General features: G+C 46.7%; 1 protein-coding gene and 1 long non-coding RNA gene across 6 annotated transcripts in view; one reads left to right on the top strand and one right to left on the bottom strand.

Moving 5' to 3' along the window:
- Positions 1-27,961, top strand: part of SCN5A (sodium voltage-gated channel alpha subunit 5) — a 129,514-nt gene that overhangs the window by 79,127 nt on the left and 22,426 nt on the right. For 4 of the 5 annotated variants that reach the window (XM_081527402.1, XM_081527403.1, XM_081527400.1 and 1 more), the window contains 6 exons: positions 22-260; positions 8,468-8,641; positions 9,912-10,268; positions 15,112-15,549; positions 20,025-20,145; positions 21,027-21,181. In XM_081527402.1, coding sequence (XP_081383528.1) covers positions 22-260; positions 8,468-8,641; positions 9,912-10,268; positions 15,112-15,549; positions 20,025-20,145; positions 21,027-21,181 — 1,484 coding nt within the window. Of the gene's footprint in view, positions 1-21; positions 261-8,467; positions 8,642-9,911; positions 10,269-15,111; positions 15,550-16,964; positions 17,127-20,024; positions 20,146-21,026; positions 21,182-27,961 lie in introns of all 5 variants that reach the window. The other variant, XM_081527399.1, reaches the window with a different exon arrangement.
- Positions 17,891-21,597, bottom strand: LOC145520622 (uncharacterized). Its single transcript, XR_014064645.1, has 2 exons — positions 21,358-21,597; positions 17,891-21,189 (listed from the first exon to the last, which is right to left on the bottom strand). It is a non-coding gene; the product is annotated as an uncharacterized LOC145520622 (long non-coding RNA).

Here is a 27,961-nt window from a genome sequence, read left to right as displayed (position 1 = left end):
CTCCTCACCCCCTGCCCCCAGAGTTGGAGGAGTCTCAGCGCAAGTGTCCACCATGCTGGATTCGTCTCGCCCAGCATTACCTGATCTGGGAGTGCTGCCCGCTGTGGATGTCCATTAAACAGAAAGTGAAGCTCATGGTCATGGACCCATTTGCTGACCTTACCATCACCATGTGCATCGTGCTTAACACGCTCTTCATGGCACTGGAGCACTACAACATGACAACCGAATTTGAGGAGATGCTGCAGGTCGGAAACCTGGTAAGTACCGCTGGCAGCTAACTCTCAAATGGGCATCGTGGTGTGAAGGGCTCTTGGCAAGCTGGCACAGCCTTCGTGGGTGAGGGAGGAGGGACTCAGAGCACAAAAGGGTCTTCTGAAGATAGGTATCTTTATGGAAGACGTTCTGGTAAGAGCCTCAGGATCAGCTTTCAAGGAGCTGGGCGATGCAGTTGGGAGTGAGAGCTTAGGGATAAAGATGCCCAAAGGCTAGAAAACAAAAGTAAGTTGAGGGGAGCCTGAAATGTGTGGGGACATGGGGTGTGGCAGTAATGGAGGAGGAGAATATGCCAAAAAGAGGCATTCTCTTCGGGAAAGGGTGGATGGATGATAGGGTGGATGGATGATAGGGTGGAGAGAAAGGAGGAAGGGAAGGATAGAGAGATGGATGGATGGATGACTGAGTGAATGGAGTGAGTGACTAAATCAGGCAGAGGCAGATTTGAATTCTGACTCAGTCTTACTATATGACCTCAAGCAAATTACTTAGTCTCAGTAATTGGTACAGTAAGTAATAAATGTAAAATTAGTATGAAAATATCAAACTCAGGAAGCTAATGAGGATTGAATAAGATAATGTGTGTAATGTGCTTGGCTCAGAGTTTGATAAACAATAAGCACTCAAAATAAATGATGGCTGTGGTTATTATCTTTGTTGTTGTTATTGAAGAGACTATCCCTAGAAGTCAGATTGTGTTGGTTCTAATTCTGATTTTTTTTTCTTGACACCAAATCAAGTCCTAGCTCTTCACTCTAAAGATGGAAAACTGAGACAGAGAGGTAGTATAGTGGTGGCAAGGCCAGGCGTGTGGCTATTGTCTCCTGACCCTAGGGGACAGGGTCCTGCTGGCTCTGTCCAGGTAAACGCAGGGTTGGCCCTTCTGCAGCAGATCCCCAGGCAGGGCTGCAGAGAGACCACTGGCTTCTGGAAGGAGCTCCTGGGGTCATTGCTGAGGTTGAGGGGGCAGAGGGCTCATTCAGGCCAAGCTCTCTCCTCTTGCAGACCCAGCCCAGTCTCAGTCCCAGCTCCACAGTGGCCCCCACGGGCAGGCAGGTTTCCTACACTGTGGAGTGTGAGGATCATTTTCCCTTATTACTTTCCATATCCAGAGTTCTAGGTGATTCTCTACAGGGTCTATGCCCATTTTTTCACAAATGTGAGTCTGTTTTGCTATGGTTCTACTTTTCTTTCCTTCTTCTGTATACAAACAGAAGGAAAAGCTAGATCTCAGTCTGTAGGAGTCTTGTTGCACAATTGTGCCTGCCTTGTGTTGGGTGGTCTCCAAGTGGTGGTTATGTAGGGTTTCAGCTGAATGCAGTTTTAATGGAATGTGACCATTCGGTTGGACTGAGCTATAAGTCAAGGTGATGAAGAGCACAGGTGGCTTACCTGGACCACTAAGTTGTGACTGAATTGTGAGTGTGTTAAACTTGTGGTTAGATTATTAGTAATAGGTCATGTCGTTGGATTACAGCTATTCTTTTCTGTTTGGATAGCTTTATTGTTAGTATGTAAGGTTTTAATTGTCTTGCAGTTAATATATTCTAGATGGTTTAAATAGTCAATGTAAAGAAACAAAACCACAAAAATAAGCATGGGTAAATAATCTTGGTGTGAAAAAAGCCTTTCTAAGCATGTCACTAAAGACAGATTCCATAAAGGAGAAGATTGATAGATTTAACTAGCTCATTATATAAACAAAGGTAAAAGGCAAATAAAACAACTGTTTTTAGCAATACTGTGGACAAGAAAACCTGAGATGTCTCCAACTACAAAACAATTAAAAATGTAGCAAATATTCTTTGACATGCATAGCAAAGTTCATGAGAAAGAAACAAAAATCCCCTAGTGCCAAAAACAAAGAGGGACTTAAAAACCGTAGCAGTAAACATGTGAAATTGTTCTGTAGTTGCTTTAGGGGGTGGGACAGGTACTGATCGAGTAATTTTGGGGGCTTGGATTTCAGTGATCATGCAGAGGCAAGGCCTGTGTTTAGGACAGTGCAAGTAGGGTTTGGAACCGAGTAGCCCCATAAGAATATGACCCTACATTCAATACAATGGTGAACTAAAAAAAATTCACATGCTGGCCCTGGGAAATGATAAAGAAGAAAGATTATCAGTCTCAGTCAGGGCTGGAGAGAAGGGCTGAAAAAATGTAACCCTTGGAAGCTTGTGACTATTAATTTGGCTTTATACAGATTTAGAGTTTGAATTTATACCTGACTGTTCCTGGAAACTGTTTAAAAAATTAACACACAAAGAGATTCTAGTAAGCATAGTTAACACTTGTTGAACACCTAATTTTTTATAACAACCAGTAAGGGAAATGCTATTATTATTACCTCTATTTTACTGATGGGGCTCCCCAAGTGGCTCAGTGGTAAAGAACACGCCTGCCAATGCAGGAGACACGGGTTCAATCCCTGGGTCAGAAAGATCCCCTGGAGAAGAAAATGGCAACCCGCTCCAGTATTCTTGCCTGGGAAATCCCACGGACAGAGGGACCTGGCAGGATACAGTCCATGGGGTGGCAAAAGAATCAGACATGACTCAGTGATTAAACAAAAACAACATTTTACTGATAAGGTAAACAACATTTTACTGATAAGGTAACAGAGGCACAGGAAAAGGAGTACGTCAAGGCTGTATATTGTCACCCTGCTTATTTAACTTATACGCAGAGTGCATCCTGAGAAATGCTGGGCTGGAAGAAACACAAGCTAGAATCAAGATTGTCGGGAGAAATATCAATAACCTCAGATATGCAGATGACACCACCCTTATGGCAGAAAGTGAAGAAGAACTAAAGAGCCTCTTGATGAAAGTGAAAGAGGAGAGTGAAAAAGTTGGCTTAAAGCTCAACGTTCAGAAAACTAAGATCATGGCATCTGGTCCCATCACTTCATGGGAAATAGATGGGGAAACAGTGGAAACGGTGTCAGACTTTATTTTTTGGGGCTCCAAAATCACTGCTGATGGTGACTGCAGCCATGAAATTAAAAGACATTTACTCCTTGGAAGGAAGGTTATGGCCAACCTAGATCGCATATTTAAAAGCAGAGACATTACTTTGCCAACAAAAGTCTGTCTAGTCAAGGCTATGGTTTTTCCAGTAGTCATGTATGGATGTGAGAGTTGGACGGTGAAGAAAGCTGAGCCCCGCAGAAGTGATGCTTTTGAACTGTGGTGTTGGAGAAGACTCTTGAGAGTCCCTTGGACTGCAAGGAGATCCAATCAATCCATCCTAAAGGAGATCAATCCTGGGTGTTCAGTGGAAGGACTGATGTTGAAGCTGAAACTCCAATACTTTGGCCACCTCACGCGAAGAGTTGACTCATTGGAAAAGACCCTAATGCTGGGTAGGATTGGGGGCAGGAGGAGAAGGGGATGACAGAGGATGAGATGGTTGGATGGCATCACTGACTCGATGGACATGGGTTTGGGTAGACTCCGGGAATTGGTGATGGACAGAGAGGCCTGGCGTGCTGCAATTCACGGGGTCGCAAAGAGTCGGACACGACTAAGCGACTGAACTGAACTAAACTAAACAGAGGCACAGAGTGGTCACACAACCAGGAAGTGAAAGACCCAAGATTAAAATCCAAGCCGTTTGTTTCTAGAGCCCACACTCTTTCCTAGTAGCTTACATGGCTGTGCCACAGCTCTAGCTTTGCTTCCGTTCCCCTGCTTCCAGTCCAAATTATACTGGAGTCCTTATCAGTGTAGTAAGAGAAGAAAAAGAAGAAAGAAGGAAGGAAAACAGATCCAAAGTTATTTTCTAGATTATGTTGTTGTCTAGAGAAATAATCCAAGAAAATCTACAGGAAGAATATTAGAACTAGTAAGAGAGTTCAGCAATGCTCTGTACCTGTAGGTACAGGCTCAATATATTAAAATTAATGCTGCTCCAAGCCACCATGAGTGATCATTTGGAGAGAGGAATTTATGAGTTAACACAATAGCAATAAAAACTGAGGCATATAGGAATAAACATAGCAGAAGATTATAAATTTGATATGAAAAAGTATAAAACCATTGAAAAACAGTTAATTTAGTGCAGCAAAATGCCATTTTCATGGATGAAAGTCTGAATATTGTAGAAATATCAGTTCTTACCAAATTACACCTAGATGCTTGGTGTAATTCTGATAAAAATCCTAACATACTTTTTACCCATGGGATTTGACAAGGCAATCCTAATTCATATGGAAAAGTAGTCTGTCAAGACAAATTAAGGAATTAGGTGAGGAGCTTACCCTGCGTGCATGCGTGCTAAGTTGCTTCAGTCGTGTCCGGCTCGCTGCGACCCCAAGATTAAAACGCTGCGACCCCAAGATTAAAATCCAAGCCTTTTGTACTATAGCTTGCTAGGCTCCTCTGTCCATGGGGATTCTTCAGGCAAGAATACTGGAGTGTATTGCCGTGTCCTCCTCCAGGGGATCTTCCTGACCCAGGTATCGAACCTGCGTCTCCCACATGGCAGGCAGATTCTTTATCGCTGAGCTACAGGGGAAGCTGGAGCTTACCCTACCATGTATAAAATATATTGTGGCATTTTCATGTGGTGAAACACTATGCACAATTAGAAGGAATACATATATAACTTTCAATATGGATAAATCTTATAAACATGATGTGAAGAATAAAAGGAACTTGCAAAAAAAGAACACATATGGCATGGCCCCTTTATATAAACCTTAAAACCAGGCAAAAATACTATATATCTAAACTGTAGAAACATGCATGATAACGATTACTTTGGAGTCAATGTAGTTCTGTGGAGTTTCCTTCTCCAAGGGATTTTCCCGACCCAGGGATTGAACCCGGGTCTCTTGCATTGCAGGCAGACGCTTTACCATCTGAGCCACCAGGGAAGCCCAAATAGGTACCTGCAAGACTCAGTTAGGTATTTGGCTATGTTCCTCTAGAAGTGAAGTGAAGTGTCCGACTCTTTGCGACCCTATGGACTGTAGCCTACCAGGCTCCTTAGCTTTACCATCTGAGCCACCAGGGAAGCCCTTCCCATGACTAACAATGCAGCAAAGAGAGCTTCCTTGGACATGCCTCCTTGTACAGACATGTGAGACTTTCTTAAGAATATACATAGCTGACATTGTTACAGCTCAGGGTATGCAGAGCTGTGACTTACCAGATACTGTACAACTGTTCCCCGGAATGGTTGTACCAAATCCACGCTCTTACAGAGTGTGAGTTCCCACTGTTTCGTATCGTTGCCAACACACAAAAGTTTATTTTTGATTCTCTTATGGGTGAGAAATAGTAACTCAATGTTGCTTTAATTTGCATTCTTCTGTGTTCATGTGTTTATAACCATCTAAATTTCCTCTTCTGTCATTTCCTCCATCCATTCTTGTGGTTGTGTTTTTTGCCACTGAGTTGTCCCTCTTCTCCTTCCTGATGTGTAAGCATTCAACATATATTCTGGATTCCATGTCTTTCCAGTTAAATACTTTTCATAACTTCAATCTCCAGTTTGTGGTAGTGATTTCACTTTGTTTATTGTATCATTTATTTTACAGATATAAATTTTAATGTATGTAAGTTTAGCAATCTTTTCTTTCATGGTACAAACTTTCTGTGTTGTTAGAGAAAGCCTTCCCAACCTCCAAATTTTAAATATTTCCCATTTTTATTCTAGAAAGTTTAAAATTTTATTGTATTTAGGTATTGAATCCATTTCCCTGCAACTAATTAATGTATATAGTGTGGGGTAGGAATCTAAACTTATTTTCTTCCATAGAGGTAACCATTCTTCTCAGCATTGTTTACTGAATAGTCTGTCCTTTTCTTACTGATTTAAAATGCTACCTCTGTTATTTATCAAGTCTCCAAATATGCATTTCCTATTTCTGAGTTCTTAATTCTGTTGCACTAGTCTGTTTTTTTATATTTGCACCAATATTATAAGAAAATCGCAATGTATAGTGTGTTTATTGCAAGGCAGAAAGTACATTTATTTATGAACAACAACCAGAAAAGGCAAACACCCTAACAGGAAAATAAGTAAAGGATACGAAGAGGCAACTTTACAAATGGAGAAATTAAAAAAATTGAAGAAATGTCCAACAAAACAACAATAAAAAGTGGCCTTTGTCCTGTTGGACTGGAGAGGTGAGTGAGACAGGAATTAGCATCTTTATGAGGAAAACAATTTTCCCATGTGGTTTATGGAATTGATTAAAACCTATCTCTGAGGATCATTTAGCGCCTATGTGTCAGAATCTCTAAAAATGCTATTGACTGTGCAATTCCGTTTCCAGAAATTTATAATAAGAAATGAATTGGACCAAGGATCATCACTGGCATTGTAAGGGCATGAGAGCAAAGCTGGATGGTTTAACATGTGCAGAGAACAGCAGCCAGACCTGGGTTCCAGAGCAGGGTCTGCCATGCGGGAATCTTGGGCCAGTTTCTCTATCTCTCTGAGCCTTGAGTGTCCTCATATGTAAAATGGGGAGAATAATAACTCCATGGGCTGTTTGTAAGAGTTAAAGTTCAAGGATGTCAAGTGGATGCGACCTACGAGAGGGTGGTTATTGTTCTCTGGCCTCATTTATTATGACTGCTGAGATCTCCAGGCCCCAGGAGGGGCTTCAGATACAAACAGCTCTTCGTGTTTTATAAGCTCACTGGTATCTGGCAGACAGGCTGTGAGTGTGGGCACCCACCTCCCCTGACTCCCAGCAGATGGTTCACAGAGCCCTGAGTGCTAATAGTGGCTTCCCAGGAAGTGGGAAGATTTTGCCTACAAAGGTCTGTCTAGTCAAAGCTATGGCTTTTCTAGTAGTCATGTAAGGATGTGAGAGCTGGACAATCAAAAAGACTGAGTGCTGAAGAATTGATGCCTTCAAACTGTGGTGCTGGCGAAGACTCTTGAGAGTCCCTTGGACAGCAAGGAGATCAAACCAGTCAACCCTAAAGGAAATCAACCCTTAATATTCATTAGAAGGACTGATGCTGAAGCAGAAGCTCCAACACTTTGGCCACCTGATGTGAAGAGCCGACTCATTGGAAAAGACCCTGATGCTGGGAAAGATTGAAGGCAGGAAGAGAAGCAGATGACAGAGAATGAGGTGGTGGGATGGCATCACTGATTCAGTGGACATGAGTTTGAGCAAACTCTGGGAGATGGTGAAGGACAGGGAAGCCTGGCATGCTGCAGTCAATGGGGTCGCAAAAAATCAGACACGACTGAGTGGCTAAACAACAACAAAACTCTCTAACCTTGGCTTATGTCTATAGTGGGGTCATACTGTACACATTATAAACTTACTTTTGAAACATAACACTTTGTGAATATCCTTCCATGCCAATTAAATATCATCTACAGCATCTTTTTTTTTTCTGTAAGAAAAATAGTTGTGGGATATTCTACCGTACAGATGAGCCATAAGTAGTTTAACCATTTCCTTGTGATGGGCATTCTTTTGTCCCTGTTATAAACATTGCCATAATGTTCTTCTCCTGGTTCTCAAATTTATGAGCTACTTGACTACAGACACATTACTTAACCTCTCAGTGCCTCAGTTTCCTTGCCTGTAAAATGGGGTTAATGCTACTTTTCTTGCTGGGTTGTTAGGCAGGTTAAAAGAAACTACTTATTCTAAGCATTCTAGCCCAGCTCTAGGCACATAGTCAAGCCTCAAGAAATGGAGGCTGATTGTTGTTACAGTGAGAAAAGTCATCACATGGACAGGGAGGAAGTGGGAACAGGATGGTCGAAGGTGCTGAGCCATGGAAGCACGAGTGTTTGTGGAAATATGTGAATTTGGTGTGTGTGAAGCAGGGAAAATTTCCTGTGGCAACATGAGCTTGAACAAGTCTGGAGCTGGATGGTGTCGACGTCCACCCCAGCCTCTCCTGATCCCGGGTGCCTCCCAGAACCAGTCTTTAGAGCCTGCAGAGGGCTCAGTTGTTTTTGAGGCCCAGGCTGGTGGGTCATGTCTGGAAAACAACAGAGTTGGCTGGAGGTATCGGGTTGGAGGTGTCCCCAAGGAAATGGGCCAGGGCCGAGCAAGCACCCACTGGGATTCTGGGCACAGTCAGAGCTGGCAGCCCTGGAGGGGGACCCTCCTGGAGCAAGAGTCAGGAGGTAGGGAGACCCTGCTGCCAGAGGCTCTGTCCAGCCTAAATGTTGGGAACTCCTCACTCCCACTCCTTCCCAGGTCTTCACAGGGATCTTCACAGCAGAGATGACCTTCAAGATCATTGCCTTGGACCCCTACTACTACTTCCAGCAGGGCTGGAACATCTTTGACAGCATCATCGTCATCCTCAGCCTCATGGAGCTGGGCCTGTCCCGCATGGGCAACCTGTCGGTGCTTCGCTCCTTCCGCCTGGTACCCAGCTGGGCCTGTCAGGGATGGGTGGGTGGGGCCCTGGGGCCACTGAGGCATGCCCTCTCTGAGGCCATCACTCAGTCACCTCTGCTCTGATCTTTCATACCTTCACCCAGAAGCTGTTCGCTAGGTACACATAGGCTAGTATGGGCAATGTGGGGGACACAGAGGTGGGCAAGGGAGATATGCCTCCCTCCAGAGGGGCATTTGGGGTGGTATCCATCCTGATGATTTGCAAAGCCCTTTACGGTTCACCATACTCCCTTTAGTCCTCACAGTATCCCAGGAGAGGAGCTAGTGTTATTGCATTGCCATTCTACACATGAGTAGACTAAGACTGAGAGAGATGAAACAGTTTTCCAAAGCCACATGGCAGGTAACAAGTGGAACCAAGTCTCCTGACAGCTCACCTGGGGCTCTACCTGCTGGTTTTAGAATCTGCATTTTTGAAATTTTACTGTGCACACAAATTGCCAGGTGATCTTGCTAAAGTTCCAGTGTGGATTCAGTGTGGTCTCAGATAATGTCAAAGCCATAAGCCTGTGGACCATGCTCTGAGCTCACACTGTCTAAGAGGTCCAGGCATGGGGCTGGAAGTAGGTAAGGGAAGGCTTCCTGGAAGAGGTGGCTTCAACTTGGGCTAGGAAAGCAGAATGGTTGTGGCAAAAGAGAAAGCCCAAGCTATGGATTCTAATCCCAACTCCACTGCCAAGATCCAAGGGATTTAGACAAGTTACTCCACCTCTAAAGTTGGCTTCTTCATCTGTCAAATAAGATAATAATAGTGCCATCCTCATGTAGTTATTTGGAGTTCCTAATTAGCTGATCCCAAGCATAAGGCCTGGCACAGTAGGTGTTCAATAAATGCTAAGCACTGGCTACCTTTATGATGACCGAGAGGAGGAAAATAAGGAGTTGACTGGGCAAGTCAGGGATGGTTTGAGCTTGCTTAGAAGGACCCCTGATGAGGAAAGTTCTGGAAGAGGGACATTCCATGACGGGGGAATCTACTGGGTGGTTCCTAGAAGTGAGACCAAGGTGAGTAGGAGTCTGGTGTGGGGACAAATAGAAGGGGTGGTTGGGGAGAGGAGTCTGGAGCTGTTGGCCTGACTCAGATCAGAGCCCAGTGAAACTGCCCTCAGGCTCTAGAGAGAAACAGGTGTTGGTGACCTCCAAGGGAGCCCTGGGTTTTCAGGCAGGAGCTAGGGGCATGAGGGTGTCCATGGGCAGTGGGAGCCAGAGGCCCTCACAAGGACCCCTCCCTCCCTAGCTTCGGGTCTTCAAGCTGGCCAAATCCTGGCCCACCCTGAACACACTCATCAAGATCATTGGGAACTCAGTGGGCGCGCTGGGCAACCTGACGCTGGTGCTGGCCATCATTGTGTTCATCTTCGCTGTGGTGGGCATGCAGCTCTTTGGCAAGAACTACTCAGAGCTGAGGCACCGCATCAGTGACTCAGGCCTCCTGCCCCGCTGGCACATGATGGACTTCTTCCATGCCTTCCTCATCATCTTCCGCATCCTCTGTGGAGAGTGGATCGAGACCATGTGGGACTGCATGGAGGTGTCTGGGCAGTCACTATGCCTGCTGGTCTTCCTGCTTGTTATGGTCATTGGTAACCTCGTGGTAAGTTGCCCAGAGGCTTGTCTCATACTCACTCACCTACCTGTCCATTCATCTACCTAGCTACCCATCCACCCAGTCATCCATCTGTCCATTCACTTACCCTTCCTTCCATCCAGCCACTCCCTCTGTCATTCGTCTGTCAAATCACCCATCCACCCATCAATCTCATCCATCCATCTACTCATTTACCCACCTTCCACCTATTCATTCATTCATGGGCTTCCTTGGTGGCTCAGTGGTAAAGAATCTGCCTGCCAGTGCAGGAGACACACAATCGATCCCTGGTTGGGAAGATCCCCTGGAGAAGGAAATGGCAACCCACTCCAGTATTCTTGCCTAGGAAATCCCATGGACAGAGAGCCTGATGGGCTATAGTCCATGGGGTCACAAAAGAGTCAGACATGACTTAGCAATATTCATTCATTCACCCATTTACCCATCCATTCATGTATTCATCTATTACCCACTTATTCTTTTCATCTCCCTACTCATCCATACATTTACCTATCCAGCTATCTATCCACTCATCAATAACCCACCTGTCCATCTGTCTGCCTCTCTCTCTATCGATCTATTAAGTTACCAATCTGCCTATCCATTTATCCACCCCCTCACCTGGCCATCCACCCATCAACCCCATCTACTCATTCACTTACCCATCCATTCATCTATCCATCAACTATCCATCTATCAATCCCCATTTATTCACACACATGTGCACCTGTTCATCCATCCATTTGTCCATCTGTCTGCACATCCATTCACTCACCCATGCATCCATCCATTCATTCATCTATTACCCATCTTTCCAGTCACTCATCTATCCCTCCACTCATTCATCCATCTCTACATCCATCTATCAATCCGCTCATCTATTCATTCATTTGTCAATCCCATCCATCTACTCATTTATCCAGCCAGTTATCACTCATTAAGCTATCCATTCATCCACATCACTCTTTATTTGCTCATTCATTCATTTACCCATCTATTTATCTATTTATTCTCTATGTATTCAGTTTATATCCATTAATTAATTATTTGCTCAGCTACTCATTACTTTATTAGCTATTCACTATCTGATTTATCACCTGATTCAATTCAGCTTAACAAACATTTGCTGAGCCCCTGATGCATGCAAAATATTGTGCCAGATGCTGTTGGGTATACAGAGGTGAATGTGGCCCTGACTTTGCTCTCCACCTTGAGCAGGTGGAGAGTTCAAACAGGCCTCAATGAAGCTGGTCAGAATGATCAGAGCCCTTAAGGGGGAGACCATCGGTACTGATCCCTTTCAGCTAGGGAAATCAAGGAAGCCTTTCTGGTAGAGGGGACTTGTTGCTGACCTGATAGACAAGTGCTGCTAGAGAGGGAAGAAGCAGGTTAAGCAAAGCACAGGTGCAGGCAGGTGGTGGTCCAGGTGAGGTGGGGCCTGAGGGAGCCTTGTATGTCACCCTGGGTAGCTGTGGTGAGAGGCCCTGCTGTCCTGTCATAAGGAGCCCAGGTCTTTGCCCTCTTGGTCACCTGTCTGTCCCAGGGCGAGTGCATGTTGCCTTGTGTCTTTACAATGTGGGAAATTTTTGGAGTTGAGAGAGATCAAAATTTAAATGCCAGAGATGGAGCCTTTGGAAGAAGCAAGGTTGAGAGGGCTCAGTGGTTCAGGGAGAAGTCAGTGTCCACTGTGGACATGCAGCCTTCTTCCAGCGGGACCACACATGTTCCACCGTCACAGCTGCAGGGTCTGGCTCCCACTGCCCATGGTGTGGGCAGTGCAGGCTCCACAGCAACTCACAAAGAGGTTTTGGGTGATGTGAGTACCATGGGCTGCAGATTCCAAAGCCGTTCTCAGACCTGCCTGCTTTCTCCTCCCACGTGCATTAAGCAGGCCAGGATGGGCACAGACTGAGTTGAGGTCCATCTCCCTCGGGCTCCATGGGTGGAGCCCAGAGAGGAGGCAAGGTGCTCAGTGCCCATGGAGTCCAGCTCTTTCTTTGGCTGGCCCCACAACCCCCTCCCATCCCTTCAAACCCGCCGCCGCCACTCGGGGTGCCCCTCACTCAGCCCTCGGCCCAGCCCCAGGGCATCAGACTCTTGCATGTTCCAAGGTGGATGTGAGTGCACAAAGCTCTCAGCCCAGGGCCAGGCTGAGCTGCCCTCACGCACACACAGCCTGCGATTTCCAAGCGGATCTGCCTGGGGATGAGAAGATTAGAGGCTGCTGGAGGAGGGAAGCAAACGCAGCCCGCACAGCCCCCTCCCTGGCCTCCTCAGGAATTGGGCCGCTGCCGGGCGTGGGTGGAAGCAAGATTGCCATTGAAATGGGAAGTGATGATCAGGCAGGGGCCAGGGAGCAGCAACATGTGATTGAGGGGGAAAGCACTGGAAGCCGCTGAACTTCCGAAGCCGTTGGCAAGGAAGGCCCTGGCCTACTCTGGGCGGACGAGGCTGCCCAGGCAACCCCTGCCCCACCCCCAGCCTGGCCCCAGATACCTGGTGATCAGATGTTAAGCCAGGCATGAGCGAGGGCTGTGGTGGGCGTATCCAGGGTGGGCTACCAGGAACAGAGGCAGGTCAGGTCCGGGCCAGTGTGGACAGAGGCCAGGGGCCTGGCCAGGGGTCAGTGTAAACAGCAGCTCTGAATCCCATCACATGCTTCACCCCTCCAGTGACGACATAAAAAAAAAAAGGCTGCCAGGTGTCACAAACGATCATCTCTCTGTGGATATAGGACAGGAGAGCCCACTTCTTAACCTTTCCATACTGTCCACATGAATGAGTGTTACTTTTGAAACCAAAGGCAGGTTTCTGAGGCCTGGCACGCCAATCTTGCCCACTGCCTTCGTCAGAATTCTCCTTCCCAGCTTGCTGACAGACGTGTCTCAGGGGCTTGTAAGAAGCTAGGGCAGGCAGGATTCAGATTGGGTGTCCACCTTCACGTACCACCCTGCTGTAGAGGCCCCCATCCAACTGGACTCCCTTCTGGGAGTGGCTGTGGGGGAAGAACAAGCCCAAGGTAGGGGAGGTTGCTTCTCTAGCCCATCGGCCTGGTGGCGCTCGGGAGCCAGTCTGCCCCCTGTGCGGACCAAGCACGCTGCCATCTTCAGTTACCCTCCCCGAGACCCAAGCCCAGTCCCTTGTCACTCAACAGAAGTTCGCTTTTTTAACAAAGACTAAAGCTTCAGACATGCAGGATGGTTTAGCAACAAGCAGTAGCCGAGAACCATCCAAAGACGGGGATTTTGCAACCCCTCCTTAGGGGTCTCAGATCCATAATAGTAAGTCTGTGTCTTCTGGCACCTCTGAAGCCTCAGCCCCTCCCCTGACTCTCTGTAGCATATGGGCACTGGAGCCAAGGCTGGCCCCTGGCACCAGCCCCAGGTATCTCCACTCCATCCCAGTTGTCTAGTGTTACACAGCACCTACCCGAGCACCCTTCACCACCTGGACACAACAACCCCGTCTCAGTGGCTTGACCCTGCAGTTAGTCCAGAGAGCTGCCACCTGGCCTCTTCTCTGTGCTCAGTATCCCATGTCCTTCACCTGGGGAGCAGAGTAAGATCTGGGGACACCAGTGGGGTGTGCTCTGCAGCAGAGCCCCCAGATGTTTGAGTGGGGAACTAGCTTCAGTGGGGAACTTAGAGGCACATCACTGTCCCTTCTTCACCAACAGACACACAGGCCCCTTCCCAGGAGGTCCCCAAGAGCAGATGAGCAATAGATGGGTGGGCAGATGAATGGATGCCCTGAGTTGCTTCTGGGTGGGAGTCTGTCTTTTCCATGGTAATCCCAGCTTGGATCCCACTTCCCAGGGAGCAGTCCTGTGCTCACCATGACTGCATGTATACATGCTAAGTTGCTTCAGTCGTGTCTTACTCTTTGCGACCCCATGGACTGTAGCCCGCCAGGCTCCTCTGTCCATGGGATTTTCCAGGCAAGAATACTGGAGTGGGTTGCAATGCCCTCCTTTGGGATCTTCACAACCCATAGATTGAACCCCCGTCTCTTGCACCGCAGGCGGGTCCTTTACTGCTGAGCCACTAGGGAGGCCTTCACCATGACTGCATGGCCCCCCATTACTCCCAAGATAGCATGGCAGTATCTGCAGGCTTTGACATCAGAGGAGCCCACGGTTCTCCCATTGAATGTGCACCAACACCCAAGAAACCTGGGTCTGAACGCCCTTAATTCAGACTGTATCTGAACCCTTGGGAGGAGGGGTTGATTCTGGTGGTGCAAAGCTGGAAGAAAGACCTCGGTTCTTCTTTGAAGAAAAGATTCAGCAAAGAGACCAAGACTGTGAAAAAGATAAAAGTGTTTATTAGAAGCAAAGTACATGCGGAAGAGCAGACAGGCAAGTTAGGAGGGAGCAGCTTAGGTTGCTTAAATTGTGCTGTTTTCCACTGTTGTATTTTTTTCTAGCCAGTCATCTCCATATCGGTTCCTAGTGTGGGCACGCATCTCTCAGCCAAGATGGATTCTAGCTGGCCTATTCTCACGCCTTTTGTCCTTCCCTTAGATTGAGGGCCTTCCCTCTGCACATGTGTTGGGCCGGGAAACCCATGAGAACACACCCAATCAGGACCCAGTGCTCCTGCTGGTCTCCCATCTCGAAGCATCAGCAGGAGACCAGCTGCAGCTGCTCAGTCCAGGGCCTGTGTATCTCCTACCTCAGGATGAGATCTCATCTTTCCTTTTAGAGCCAAACTCTCTATATTGAAGGGAGTGGGTGCTTAGAATGAGGCCCCAGGGTCCAAGCCTTGAACTCTTTGCTTCTGGCCCTCCTCAAGGGTTCTCCATCCTGCTCCCAAGGCTGAGCGCCCAAGGCATGGTGGTGTCTCCACAGGTCCTGAACCTCTTCCTGGCTTTGCTGCTCAGCTCCTTCAGCGCAGACAACCTCACAGCCCCCGACGAGGATGGGGAGATGAACAACCTCCAGCTGGCCCTAGCCCGCATCCAGCGGGGCCTGCGCTTCATCAAGCGGACCACCTGGGACTTCTGCTGTGGGCTCCTGCAGCGGCCGCCTCAGAAGCCCGCAGCCCTCGCCTCCCAGGGCCAACTGCCAGGCTGTATCGCCACCTCCAGCCCCCCACCCGCACTAGAGAGCGAGAAGGCGCCACCAGCCCGCAAGGAGACGCGGTTTGAGGAAGGCCAGCGGCCAGGTCAGGGCGCACCCGGGGATGCTGAGCCTGTGTGTGTGCCCATCGCTGTGGCCGAGTCAGACACAGATGACCCCGAGGAGGAGGAGGAGAGCCTGACCACAGAGGAAGAGTCCAGCAAGCAGGTGAGCCCCCAAACCCTGCCCCTGGTGTGCGTGAGCACCACCTACTGTCCAGCAGACCCAGCTTCACTCGGAGCAATTGCCCCAGTAGGGATGGCCTGGAGGGAGAACACAGGCCATCCCCCCAGAACCAGCCTCATGGAGGCATGCTGAGACCAGCCCTCAACCCTCTCTCCCCAGCCCAGCCCAGGAGGGCATCTTCAGAGGGACTGCTGTCTATCATTCATCCCCTGGCTGGTCACAGGCAGCCAATTGTTCAGAGAGGGAAACTGAGGCACGGCAAGAGAGACAGACTTGCTAGGAGTTCCTCACAGGTCTAGGACAGAGCCAGGAACCCTGGTTCCCAGACCCAACCCTGACCTTATCCCCTCTAAGACTAACAAGGCGGAATGTCTTGATGAGTGGGGGAGCGTGGCCTCCTGACCTCACCACTGCCCCTTTCCCCTCCCCCCAGGCCCAGGGCTCATTCTGAGGTTTAAAAATAAGCATCCCTAAGATGGCAGGTGTCAGAGACAGCACTATCTTATCTCCCAACCTGTTATTTTTAACACTTAGGACTGGAGTCTGAACAAAAGGGACAGTGTACCCCACCCCCACCCCGGCTCCCTCAGTGTTCTCATGGCCTGAGCCCGGCTCAGGTGGCATCTCCCAAGGCCCTTGGGCAGACAGTGAGGACTGGGTCTCTCGGTTTCGTTGGGCCCACTCTGGCCACCTCCTTGGGGCCTGCACTGGGTGGGTCTGGCTGAGAAGAGCAGCTGCTCCCCTGCACGGAATTTGATCGGTGGCTCCAGGCTTGATTCCACAAACTCCTGCCTTCCTGTGGTCCCAGAGGCCAGCTCCTGCCCTTTCACTCGGGTGGCGGGACAGCCACAGTGTTGGTTGGGGGAGGGGAAGGGTTGGTGTTGCCAGAACCGCGGCTTAGAATTGGCTTAGAATTCGCTCCAGGACGCTTCCAGCATAGGAGTGGAATTCCGGCTGCCCCTCCTTTTCCTCCTCCTTTCCTTCTCTTAAGCCTGTTGGCCCTGAGACGTGTGTGTGTGTGTGTGTGTGTGTGTGTCTGTTGGCCCTGAGACGTGTGTGTGTGAGTGTGTGTGTGTGTAAGCAAGCTGAGCTGCCATGGGAACTCCTGGGGAAAGCCTGTCCTTCCTAAGTGGAGCTGCCAGCACCTGGGAGCTGGACATCACGGCCCACTGACATCCTTCAAGAAGTGAGAGGAAGGGGAGATTTGTGCCAGCCAGGCCAGGGACTTTGTTTAGCTTTAGGCCCTTTGCCTGGTCCTCTCAGGAGCTTCCATCAGCCTTAGAATGCCTGAGGGAGGGGTCTTCAGTGAGATGACGCCTCATGAAGAGAGTAGTGAAGCAGAGCCAGGATCCTGGAAACACTGGCTGGGTAGCTCATGGGCTGGGGGGTCTCTTCAGCAGGAATCCCAGCCTGCGTCCGGCAGCCCAGAGGCCCTCCCGGAGCCTGGGGTCTGGAGCCAGGTGTCGGAGACCACCTCCTCTGGGGCCGAGGCCAGTGAGGCTCAGGCAGATTTGCGGCAGCAGCGGCGAGCAGAGGCCCCGGCCCCAGGGTGCAGTGAGGTAACGCACACCTTTGTTCCCGAAGCCACTGGGGCAGTGCCGCTGGGGCTGGAGGCCGTGAGAGGCTCCCAGACACCAGCCTGCTTTTGCTGGTGGGAGCCACAGCCACTGTCACAGCCAGTGTGGGAGACCTGTTTGCTGAGTGGCCCCATCCTGACAGGGGAGGGATGGCTTGGGGCCCAGAGCCATGCAGAAATTCAGGAGGCAGCCCCCCAGGAGCACGCCACAGGACTAACCCCAAGCCCCTGTGTGTTCATCCCTTCTTCACTGGGTTCCTGTGCTTTGGTCCTGTTGGCAAACGTCTGTCCTGTGAGTCAGCCCATCCTGGGGGCCTGGGGGAGCTCTGAGCACACGAGCCACTAGCCGCTTCTCACCTGGACAGAAGCTGATGCAGCGCATACAAGGCCTGTCAGAGGAGTTTGTTCTGGACACAAAAGAGTTTTAATTTGAGCTCATTACCAATACTTTGGCCACCTGATACGAAGAGCCGAGTTTTAATTTGAGCTCATTACCAATACTTGGGCCACCTGATACGAAGAGCCGACTCATTGGAAAAGACCCTGATGCTGGGAAAGATTAAAGGCAGGAGGAGAAGGGGATGACAGAGGATGAGATGGTTGGATGGCATCACTGACTCAACGGATATGAGTTTGAGCAAGCTCCAGGAGATGGTGAAGGACAGGGAAGCCTGGCGTGCTACAGTCCATGGGGTCGCAAAGAGTCAGACACAACTGAGCTACTGAACAACAAAACAACAACCAACATTTAAAACCCAGAGGCTTTTATGTAAAAAGTCTGCATTCTGGCTTGTCTTGAAAACAAACATTGGAAGAAAAGCCTGCCTGCTGAAAAGTGTGACCACTCCTTGACCGGCCAGAACGCTGCAATTGGCCAGATCACACCTGCCTGCCTTCATTCCATCACCTGCCTGGCCCCGTAAACATTTGGGTTTGCAGCCCCTGAGCTAACTGGACTGTGGCACTACTGGCTACACCCCACCCCCACTCTGCCAAGCACCCAGGAAGTTGGAAGTCATGTGCTCAGAGACGGTGCCCAGGGCCCTTGTCCTGCACCCTGACCTCGGCCTTAGTCCTGCAGCTGTGACTTGCTCCAGTGCGACATTTCTCCTTTGTCTTGTTCCTTTCACAGGATGGGCCCATGGGAAGCTTTGTTTCCATGGCCAGTTTGGGAGTACGAGGGCCTGGTGGAATCATCACCCTGACTGTGCAGGTCACAGTTGTCCTCCTGGAGGGTCTGACATACCAAGGTGGGGAGGACAGGAAGACACGGAAGGGACAGAAGGTCACGGACAGAAGGGGCTCCCGTACTGGAATGCTGACCTTTGAGCAAGTCTGGTACCTTCATCACCTCTTCAGATCAAGTCACAGTGGAAATGAGGAGACAGCCAGGTGGGCTGGGACTTTCCTAGGAGAAAGACCCCTCATCTCACTTGCCCAGGAATCCTGAGAACTTGTCGTCCCATGTGAAAGCTCTAGTGTCTGAAAAGAAAAGGCGCACAAAGACCCTTGACTGTGCCTTTCCCAGCTCAGCACTGCACAACGAAGTTGGAGTAAGGGCATGACCCTCAAAGCCGCAGAAACTACCCTGCACCCGGCAGCACTTGTTTCATTTCCACCAGGATCCAGTTGCTCCTTACGGCCAACCTCAAGGTTAAAGAGGACTTTGAGACAGCAGTGGACTGAGTTGTGGAAGGAAGAGAAAAGAAGGCAGCTTTGAGAGCCAAGGCTGCCCAAGAACTCAAACCAGCTCTCCCCAAAGTGGAGTGGAGCCTGAGCAGCGTGAGGTGGACCACTGAGCTGGGTGTTGTAGATGTGATATGAAGCAAATGAAGGCTACCCTCCTCCCCAGAACCCTCTTCCCTGCCATACTTGTCATTAAGGTGGATTCCCAGAGGCAGAGCCAGAGCCCGGCTTCCTGTGCAAATGATTCATTGAGAGGGTGCCCTCAGGAGAGACCCATAAGGAAGTGAGAGAAACAGGATAAGGCAAAAGAAGCAGCTCCAGATGTTATGCTGGCTGGATTCCAGCCTCAGCTGGGTCTCTTCCATATCAGTCAGTCACTGGGTGTCAGCCACCCTGGACTTGGGTTGTAACCCCCAAGCTATTTCCAAGGATGGCAGGTCCCTGACTAAAAACACTTTTCTGGAGATGGGGTCGGCTAAACAGTATTTGCAGCAGCTGGAGACAGGTGCAGTGGCCCAAAGAGGGGAACTGGGCAGAGCTACAGCACACCTATACACTGGTGCCCACACATGACACACGGAGATGCTCCTAAGGGCACCTGCACATACCTCTCATAATCAGATTATGCGGGATCAGGGCAGCAGAAACCTGCGTGGCCAGGCAGGGAAGGTTCCAGCACCTTCTTGCTCTAGGCTGTATGCCTCACACCAGCACCCGTATGAACTGAGTGAAAATGTGGGCTGAGGTCGCTGGCCTATTGTTTGTATGTCTGACCCGGTAACTGTGTGTGCCTGTGACCCTGGCGCTGACTCTGTTCTGGTGTGGCATACCTGTTTCCTCCGCCTGTGCTGGGCTGCCACTGTGTGTCCACATCCCAGTGTGTGTCCCTGTTGCACCTCATGCCTGTTTTACTTCCACCTGGATGCTTTCCCCATTCCTGCGGTTTTCCCAGAACCCTTGTCCCACCCCTGCACCCCTGCCCTAGACACAAGCAGCCCAGAATCACAGACCCAGGGGCCGTAAGGTCCAGCCTCGGTGACCTTCATGGCAAGTTCCCATCCCCCTGGGCTCAGATTCCCCAGGTGTGCTGTGGGGGATGGTCTAGGCACCTCCACTCTGGGAGCCCCAGGCTGGAGGCTGCTACAGAGCCCACACTCATACGCTCACCCACCCCACCTCACAATCGTGCCTGCAGCTTCCCGAAGACAGTTTCTCTGAGGGGAGCACAGCAGATATGACCAACACTGCTGACCTCCTGGAGCAGATCCCTGACCTCGGAGAGGACGTCAAAGACCCAGAGGACTGCTTCACTGAAGGTACGGCCCCGGCTGGCACTACGGCCCAGGCCCAGCCCTGCCCAGAGGGGCAGGAGGACCCACAGCTCCTGTATCACATCCTGCTCTGACCTGGATGCCTGTTATCCTTTCCCCATTCCTCAAGACCCTGGGGGCCTCCCCCCTGCCCGTGACATGAGTTATGGCAGTTGTGCCTTCAGATGTGTTTGGCTGGACCACTGTGGGTCAGCTGCACTTGTGGAGTGGTAGTATGACTGGGGGCCCTCATAGCGGCAGGGACTGGTCTAATTCCCCCATCCCCTCGGGCTGTGGCACAGTGCTTGGCACGTAGTAGGCCCTCTGTAAACATTCAGAGTGGGTGTGACATGTGGCCATGTTGGTGACAGCATCTGGAGCTTTTATGAACCCTGGTATATTTGGAGGGCAGCTGGAGATAAAATGAGGGCTCGCCTTCCATATGGCACACCCTTTGGGATGGTCAGTGAGGAGTCTGCCCTTCCCAAGGCTCAGAAACTGCAAACATGGAGAAAGTCCAGGGACCGAGCACCCCAGGGGATTCTGGAACATTTCCCCAGGGGGTGAGTTGCCCGGGTGAGCACAGGACAAGCTGGAGCCCAGCTCAACCCCAGCGTTGCCCCGGCCCAGACCTGCCAGGCCCTTCATCTACTTACTGGTAGCCTAGTCCATCCACCCTCTCCATGGAGTACCTGCTGCGTGTAGCCTCCTGAGGGCAGTTCCCACAGTCATCACCCCCCACCATGGCCCCGCCCACCACGTGGCCCAGTTCGTTATCCATCATTGTAACCTCTTTCAGTCATTCTTTCAAGTGTCCAACTTCCTGCTATCAGATGTGGGCATTTGCAGGTGCTGGGCTGGGTCTGAGCCCTCTCCCTCCCCCACAGGCTGTGTCCGACGCTGTCCCTGCTGCACCGTGGACACCACACAGGCCCCCGGGAAGGTCTGGTGGAGGCTGCGCAAGACCTGCTACCGCATCGTGGAGCACAGCTGGTTCGAGACGTTCATCATCTTCATGATCCTGCTCAGCAGTGGAGCGCTGGTACCCTCCTGGGGGTACAGGGTGGGCAGGGAGGCATGAAGGAGAAGGGTTAGGCAGGGAAAGGAGATCTCCAGCTGGAAAGCCAGGTTAGAAACTGGGGCAGAGCCCTCTGCTGAAAATGAACCCCCCCCCCAGAGCCCCAGATGAGGACCAACTCACAAACTGTCAACACCTACAGCACATACGGAGGTCAGAGCAGAAAGGGATCATGGCAGAGGTCATCTGTCCAGGCCTCCTTGTTCCACAAAGGGAAGTGATTTTCCCAGATCCCAGTGCACAGGTGGCATAGGTCTCGGGTCATCAGCCACCTACACCTAAGGCCTGGTGACATACCCACAGCATCAGACACCCCGTCAGACTGGTTCAATGCGGTTGACAATGCAGGCTGACAGTACGCTGGTAGCTCCACTCATTCTGTGTCTTCTAGGGCTAGAGGCCAAGCTGTGTAGTTCGCACATTATCACATTTAATCCCCATAGCAACCCTTTGTAGAAACAATAAGTAACTTGCCCAAAGCCCTACCACTCACAAGCAGCAGATGTGGCATTTGAGCCCACAGAGTCAGATTCCAAGTCCTTTGTCTTGACTTTCCATTTGTTCAATAGATCTTTACTAAGCTCTCCTTGTATCTCCTGGTCCTGTGATGCGTGGAGGAGCAATAGGAGGAAGAGACTCCAGCCCTGGCCTCAGGGACTCCTAGTCTAGTTGGGGAATCCAGATTCAGCAGGCTTGAGATAGTCAGAGATCAGCTTCAGAGAGAGGAGAACAAGAATGGAGTAGATGACTCAGAGTGATGGAAGGTCAGGGGGAACTAGAACAATCAGGAAGACTCCTTAGAGGAAGCAGGTGGAGCTGGACTATGGAAAACAGGGAGGTTTGGTGAGACCAGGAGGACCCGCGAGGCCCTATGGAGATACCCCACTGGTTCCCAAGCACCCTACTCATCTCTCAGAGCCCTTCTAGAGGAGATGAAACAGCCCTGGAGAGGGCTGTGAAAGATACTTGTGAACAGGGAGAGGGGTGATCAAGAAGGCAGAGGAAACAGAAACTTCACTAGCCCAGAAGGAACAAGAACCCAATATTGTTGGGGAGATGAGAGCGCCATGAATGAGAGACTAATAAGGAGTGCTTTGGACTTTAGATAGGGAGCGTGAGAGGGCTACTCGGATCCCAGGCTGTTTGCCTCCAGCTCACGCTGCCTCCAAGACTTCCCTGTAGCTCGAATCTGCCTGCAAGGCAGGAGTCCCAGGTTCGATCCCTGGTTTGGGAAGTTCCTCTGGAGAAGAGAATGGCAATCCACTCCAGTATTCTTGCCTGGAGAATTCCATGGACAGAGAAGCCTGGCAGGCTACAGCCCGTGAGGTCACAAAGAGTCAGACATGACCAAGCAACTAACAGAGTCCACAGTTCACATGCTGCCCCCTATGGGGCCAGGCCATGGGGAGACACTGCAGCTGTCACTCCTAAACCTCTGGGCCTCCCACCACCCTGTACTATCCTGCCCCTGTTCCATAGTGCGCCTGGAGCCGCTGCTTGCAGGCTACATGCTGTTTTACCATCGGCTAGAGCCAAATCTCTGTAGGCTTCAGAGAAGGAGGATTTGACAATATGTTAACGAGTTTTGTTTTTAAACAGCCACAAACAAGGGCAGCCAGAGCCATTTAGTCTGGGCTGTGGAGGAAAAGCTCAGCCTGGCATAAGTGAGGAGGTGTTTTGGCAAGCAAATGGTGAATCTCATCAGGGTAGACAGCCAAGCACTGTTTAAAAAAAATACCCACATCAATGATATATTGAGAAAAATAAGTCAGAGTGTGTTATTTAAAGTTATAAACTTGTTTAACAGAAAGCAGACTATGTATCACTTTGAAATTGCTGAAGGGAAAAAAAAATTTTTTTTGAGAACACAGATTTTACAGCAAAAGATAGGGAGAAAAGAAGGAACCAGGAAGCATTAAATCAGGAAACAAAATAATATGGCAAAGGCAAGATCAGACATGTGTTTTACTAATAAATGTAATTGGATAAAATTCATCATTTTAAAAGGAAAGGATTCTAAGTGGATCAGAAAAAAACAAAAAAGTACAGCTGTGTGTTCTTAAAGGACAACCCTGAAACTCTGACTCAGAAATACTAAGAGTGAAATAATAAGATACAGCAGGAAAGTGTAAACAATGACAACAAAAATCAGAATGCTTTTGTTTGTTAATGTTAAACAAGGTTGAACTCAAGGTAAAAATCTTGAGATTAAAAAAAGAAGGTCCAACCTATAATAAAAACACAACTATTATGAATATATTTATTTGGGGCACTTACATAAAGTAAAATCAGACAAAAAGTGGCAACAGTACAATAATACAGTGAGATTTTACCTCATTTGTTTAGTACTTGGCTAATCAAGTATTAAGAGAAAGAACAAGACAATGAGATATCTTAAAAGATATAGTTAATAAATTTGATCTAGCCTAATATGGACAGGGAGGCCCGGCATGCTGCAGTCCATGGGATCACAAAGAGTTGGACACAACTGAGTGACTGAACTGAGATGAACTGAATAACAATAATAGCTAACACTTAAATAGTACTGACTATGTGCTAGGCTCTGTTGTAACATTTTACAAGCATTAATACATTTAGTTCACATAATAGCCCTGTGTGGTAGGTACTATGTTACAGATAATAAAACTGCTAGATGTAGCAAAAATAGAAAGATTAAAATATAAACCTGTAGAAACATAAAATGTATTCTTTTGTATGTGTGTGTGTGTGTTTCTGGATTTTTTGTGTGTGTGTGTGTTTTAAAAAAAAAAAAAAAACCTGAAAAAAAAAATCCAGGAAAAAAAAAAAAACCTGAAAAAACACACACACACATACACAAAAATCCAGGGGAAAAAAAAAAAACCTGATAAAACATATTCTTAAACTTTGGATTAAACAAAATAGTTTCATGGAGGGTTCATGGGTGTTCATTACATTGTTAATAAGAAGTAAACAAGTAAAGAAACTATTCATGAACCAAATATGGGAGTATGTCATAAATCAAAGATTACGATTCAACCAGTTTTGTCCTCCTGATATCTAGAAAAATAAGAAAGGAAAAATAGAGGTAGAGAAAAAACTTTGACTTGGGGCAGGGGAAGAAACTAGAAAGTAACAATATTGCTAATACTTTATGTGGGATGTAGCCAAAGCTGTAATGACTCAAATTCATAGATTTAAACATTTTCTTTATTAAATAGAAAGAGTAAATTTATTAACTCAAGAAATTAGAAATATAACAACAAAATAATTATAAAGGAAGCAAAGGATGTAATTAATAAAGTAAAAACACAAATTAATGAATTAGAAAATAAATAGTAAAATTGATAAAATTCCAAAGCTGATTCATTGAAAAATTAAAGTGATTAATAAACCACTAGCTAATCTAATCTCTTACATCTCCAAGAGTGGATTCTTTCATATTTTCAAGGAAGAAAATAATTTAAATTCTATTTAAAAATCTTCTGGAGTATGAAAAAAGATGGAAAATCTATAAATTATTTTTATGAAAGCTAACAGTGCTGATTTTTAAAACCTTAAGTGTACCAAAAGTAAAACAACACACTAGTTTTCATACTCGTGAGTAGTGATGCAAAAATATTAAAATACATGCAAATAGGATTCAGTAAAATATTTAAAAGATTAAATGAGTCACAGTGAGGTATATCCTAAAAAGTCAGAAGGACACCCTGTTAGGAAATCTATTTCTATGAATCAAAGATGAAAAGCCATATAATTATCTCAGTGAATGCTTGATTTTTAAAACTTTGGTAAGAATAGAAATAAAATAGATTTCCTTTACTTAATGAAAAACTTAATTTCAAGTTAACTTCTACATCATCATTTGTAGTAAAGCAACTAGAAACATTTTATTAAAGTGAAGAATAATAAAAAGATGATTTAACTACCTTTTAGCTGCATTATTTAATAATAACTTTGAAGTACTAGCCAGTGCAGATAATCAAGAAAACTAAACATGCAGCATAAAAATAGGAAAATATAAGAATTGAAGTTAATATAATCAAGTATAAAATGAGTTTAATACAAGTATATCATTACTTGTAGATAATGATTGCTTAGAGAAAAATTTAAAACTCGTTAAAAACATTATATGGCTAGTTATAAAACAAATGTACAAATAATTGTTGCTGTTGTAATAGAAACATTTAGTCACAAGTAACGTTTCTCCAATAGTCCTTAGATGCCAGGCATTGTAACCATAAAATAACTGTGAATAAATATAACATGAAGTGTATAATAGATACATGAAGAAAACTATTAAACTTGCCTTTGGAGTGTAAAGGAAGACAAACAGATAAACATACTACAAATATACTCCGGCCTTGAGCAAAAAGACTGTGTTAGTTCCTAAAACAGTTGATAAACTCAATGCAGTAATAAATTTCTAATGTTTTAAAGGGAATTTGACAAAACATTGTTTAAATGTATCTTAAAAATTATGAAAAGTGACCAGGAAAATTTGTGTGACACTAATTCAGGAATAGACCAGGAGAGCAATAGAACCACGCAGAAGTCGTAAGCAAATATAGAAGTGTAGTAGATTATAGTGTTGACTTCTACTCTGTGGATTTAGAGTGGGTTCTTTAATAAAGTGTTAGGACACTTGACAAGTCACTTTGGAAAAAAATATTAAAATAGATATTTACTCCTTACCAAAATATATTGGATTTTTTGAATTATGATATAAAACAGTGAAACAAGAAGGAGAGAAATAGGAAGAAAAGAAAGGTCATTTTTTTGTAGCCTTTGGAATAGGCAAGGGCTTTCTTTGTTCTTTTACTTTCTTTTACATGTATGTGTACCTCATTATTTTTGTTTTTAACTTTTTGTAGTCTTTTTTAAATTAAATTTTTATTTTAGACATTATTTACAATGTTGTGTTAGTTTCAGATGTACAGCAAAGTGATTCAGCTCTAAATATACATATATCCATATTATTTTTCAGGTTCTCTTCCCATATAGCTTATTACAGAATATTGAGTAGAGTTCCCTGTGCTATACAGCTGGTTCTTGTTGATTATCTGTTTTATATAGAATAGTATGTACATGTTAATCCCAAACTCCTAATTTATCCATCCCCCTACCTTTCCCTTTCTCAAGCATAAGTTTGTTTTTTGTGTCTGAGTCTGTTTCTGTTTTGTAAATAATTCATTTGTATCATTTTGTTTTTTTTTTAGACCCCACATTTAAGTGATATCATATGATATTTGTCTTTCTCTGCCTTAACCTACTGTGATAATCTCCATGGTCCATCCATAATGCAAATGGAATTTTTCTTCTTTTTATGGCTGAGTAATATTCCATTGTATATACGTATTCCTCTGTCAATTAACATTTAGGTTGTTTCCATGTCTTGGCTGTTGTAAATAGTGCTGCAGTGAACGTTGGAGTGCTTGCATCTTTTCAAATTATAGTTTTCTTCAGCTATATGCCCAAGAGTGGAATTGCTGGATTATATGGTAGTTATGCTTTTACGTTTTAAGTAACCTCAATACTGAATACATAGTTGTACCAATTTATATTCCCACCAACAGTGTAGGAGGGTTCCCTTTTCTCCATACCCTCTCCAGCATTTATTGTTTGTAGACTCTTTGGTAATGGCCATTCTAACCAGTGTGAGGGATACCTCATTGTGGTTTCTACTTGCATTACTCTAATAATTAGTGATGTGGAGCATCCTTTCGTGTGCATTTTGGCCATCTGTGTGCTTTTTTTGGAAGTGTCTACTTCAGGCTTCTGCCCGTTTCCCTTTGGGGTGTTTTTTGGGTATTGAGCTGCATGAGCTGTTTGTATATTTTGGAGATGAACCCCTTGTTGGTCACTTTGTTTGCAAATATTTTCTCCCATCCTGTGGGTTGCCTTTTTGCTTTGTTTATGGCTTCCTTTGCTGTGCAAATCCTTTTGTGTGTAATTAGGTCCCATTTGTTTATTTTTGTTTTATTTTCATTACTCTAAAAGGTGGATCCAAAAATATATTGCCAGGATTTATGTCAAAGAGTGTTCTTCTGCCTATGTTTTCCTCTAAGAGTTTTAAAGTATCTGATCTTACATTTAGGTCTTTAATACATTTTTATTTTATTTTTGTGTATGGTGTTAGAGAATATTCTAAATTTCATTCTTTGACATGTAGCTGTCTGGTTTTCCCAGCATCACGTATGGAAGAGACTGTCTTTTCTGCATTGTATTAGTATTGCCTCTTCTGTCATAGATTAATTGACCACAGGTGTGTGAGCTTATTTCTGGGCTATCTTGTTCTATTGATCTATATTCCTATTTTTGTGCTAGTACCATACTGTTTTGATGACTGTAGCTTTGTAATGTAGCCCAAAGTCAGGGAGCTTGATTGCACTAGCTGTTTTTCTTTCCTAAGATTGCTTTGGTTATCTGTTTTCTACATGGTAGTGTATGTATGTCAATGCTATATATGCATATATGTCTCCCACATACGCTATATATGTATATATGTCTCCCAATTTGTTCCACCCTTCCCTTATCCCCACCACCACCTTTCCCACATGTCCATTCCCTACATCTGCATCTCTGTTACTGCCCTACAAATAGTACTGCCCTGCACCATTTTTCTAGATTCCATATATATCGTTAATACATATTTGTTTTTCTGATTTACTTCATTCTGTATGACAGACTCAAGGTCCATCCACATCACTACAAATGACCGAATTTCATTCCTTTTTCTGACTAATATTCCATTGTAAATACGTA

The sequence above is a fragment of the Giraffa tippelskirchi genome, chromosome 9 (assembly GCF_054371585.1).
Source record: "Giraffa tippelskirchi isolate mGirTip1 chromosome 9, T2T-mGirTip1v1.2.pri, whole genome shotgun sequence".
NCBI lineage: Eukaryota > Metazoa > Chordata > Mammalia > Artiodactyla > Giraffidae > Giraffa > Giraffa tippelskirchi.
This window is presented reverse-complemented; position numbering and strand designations above follow the sequence as displayed.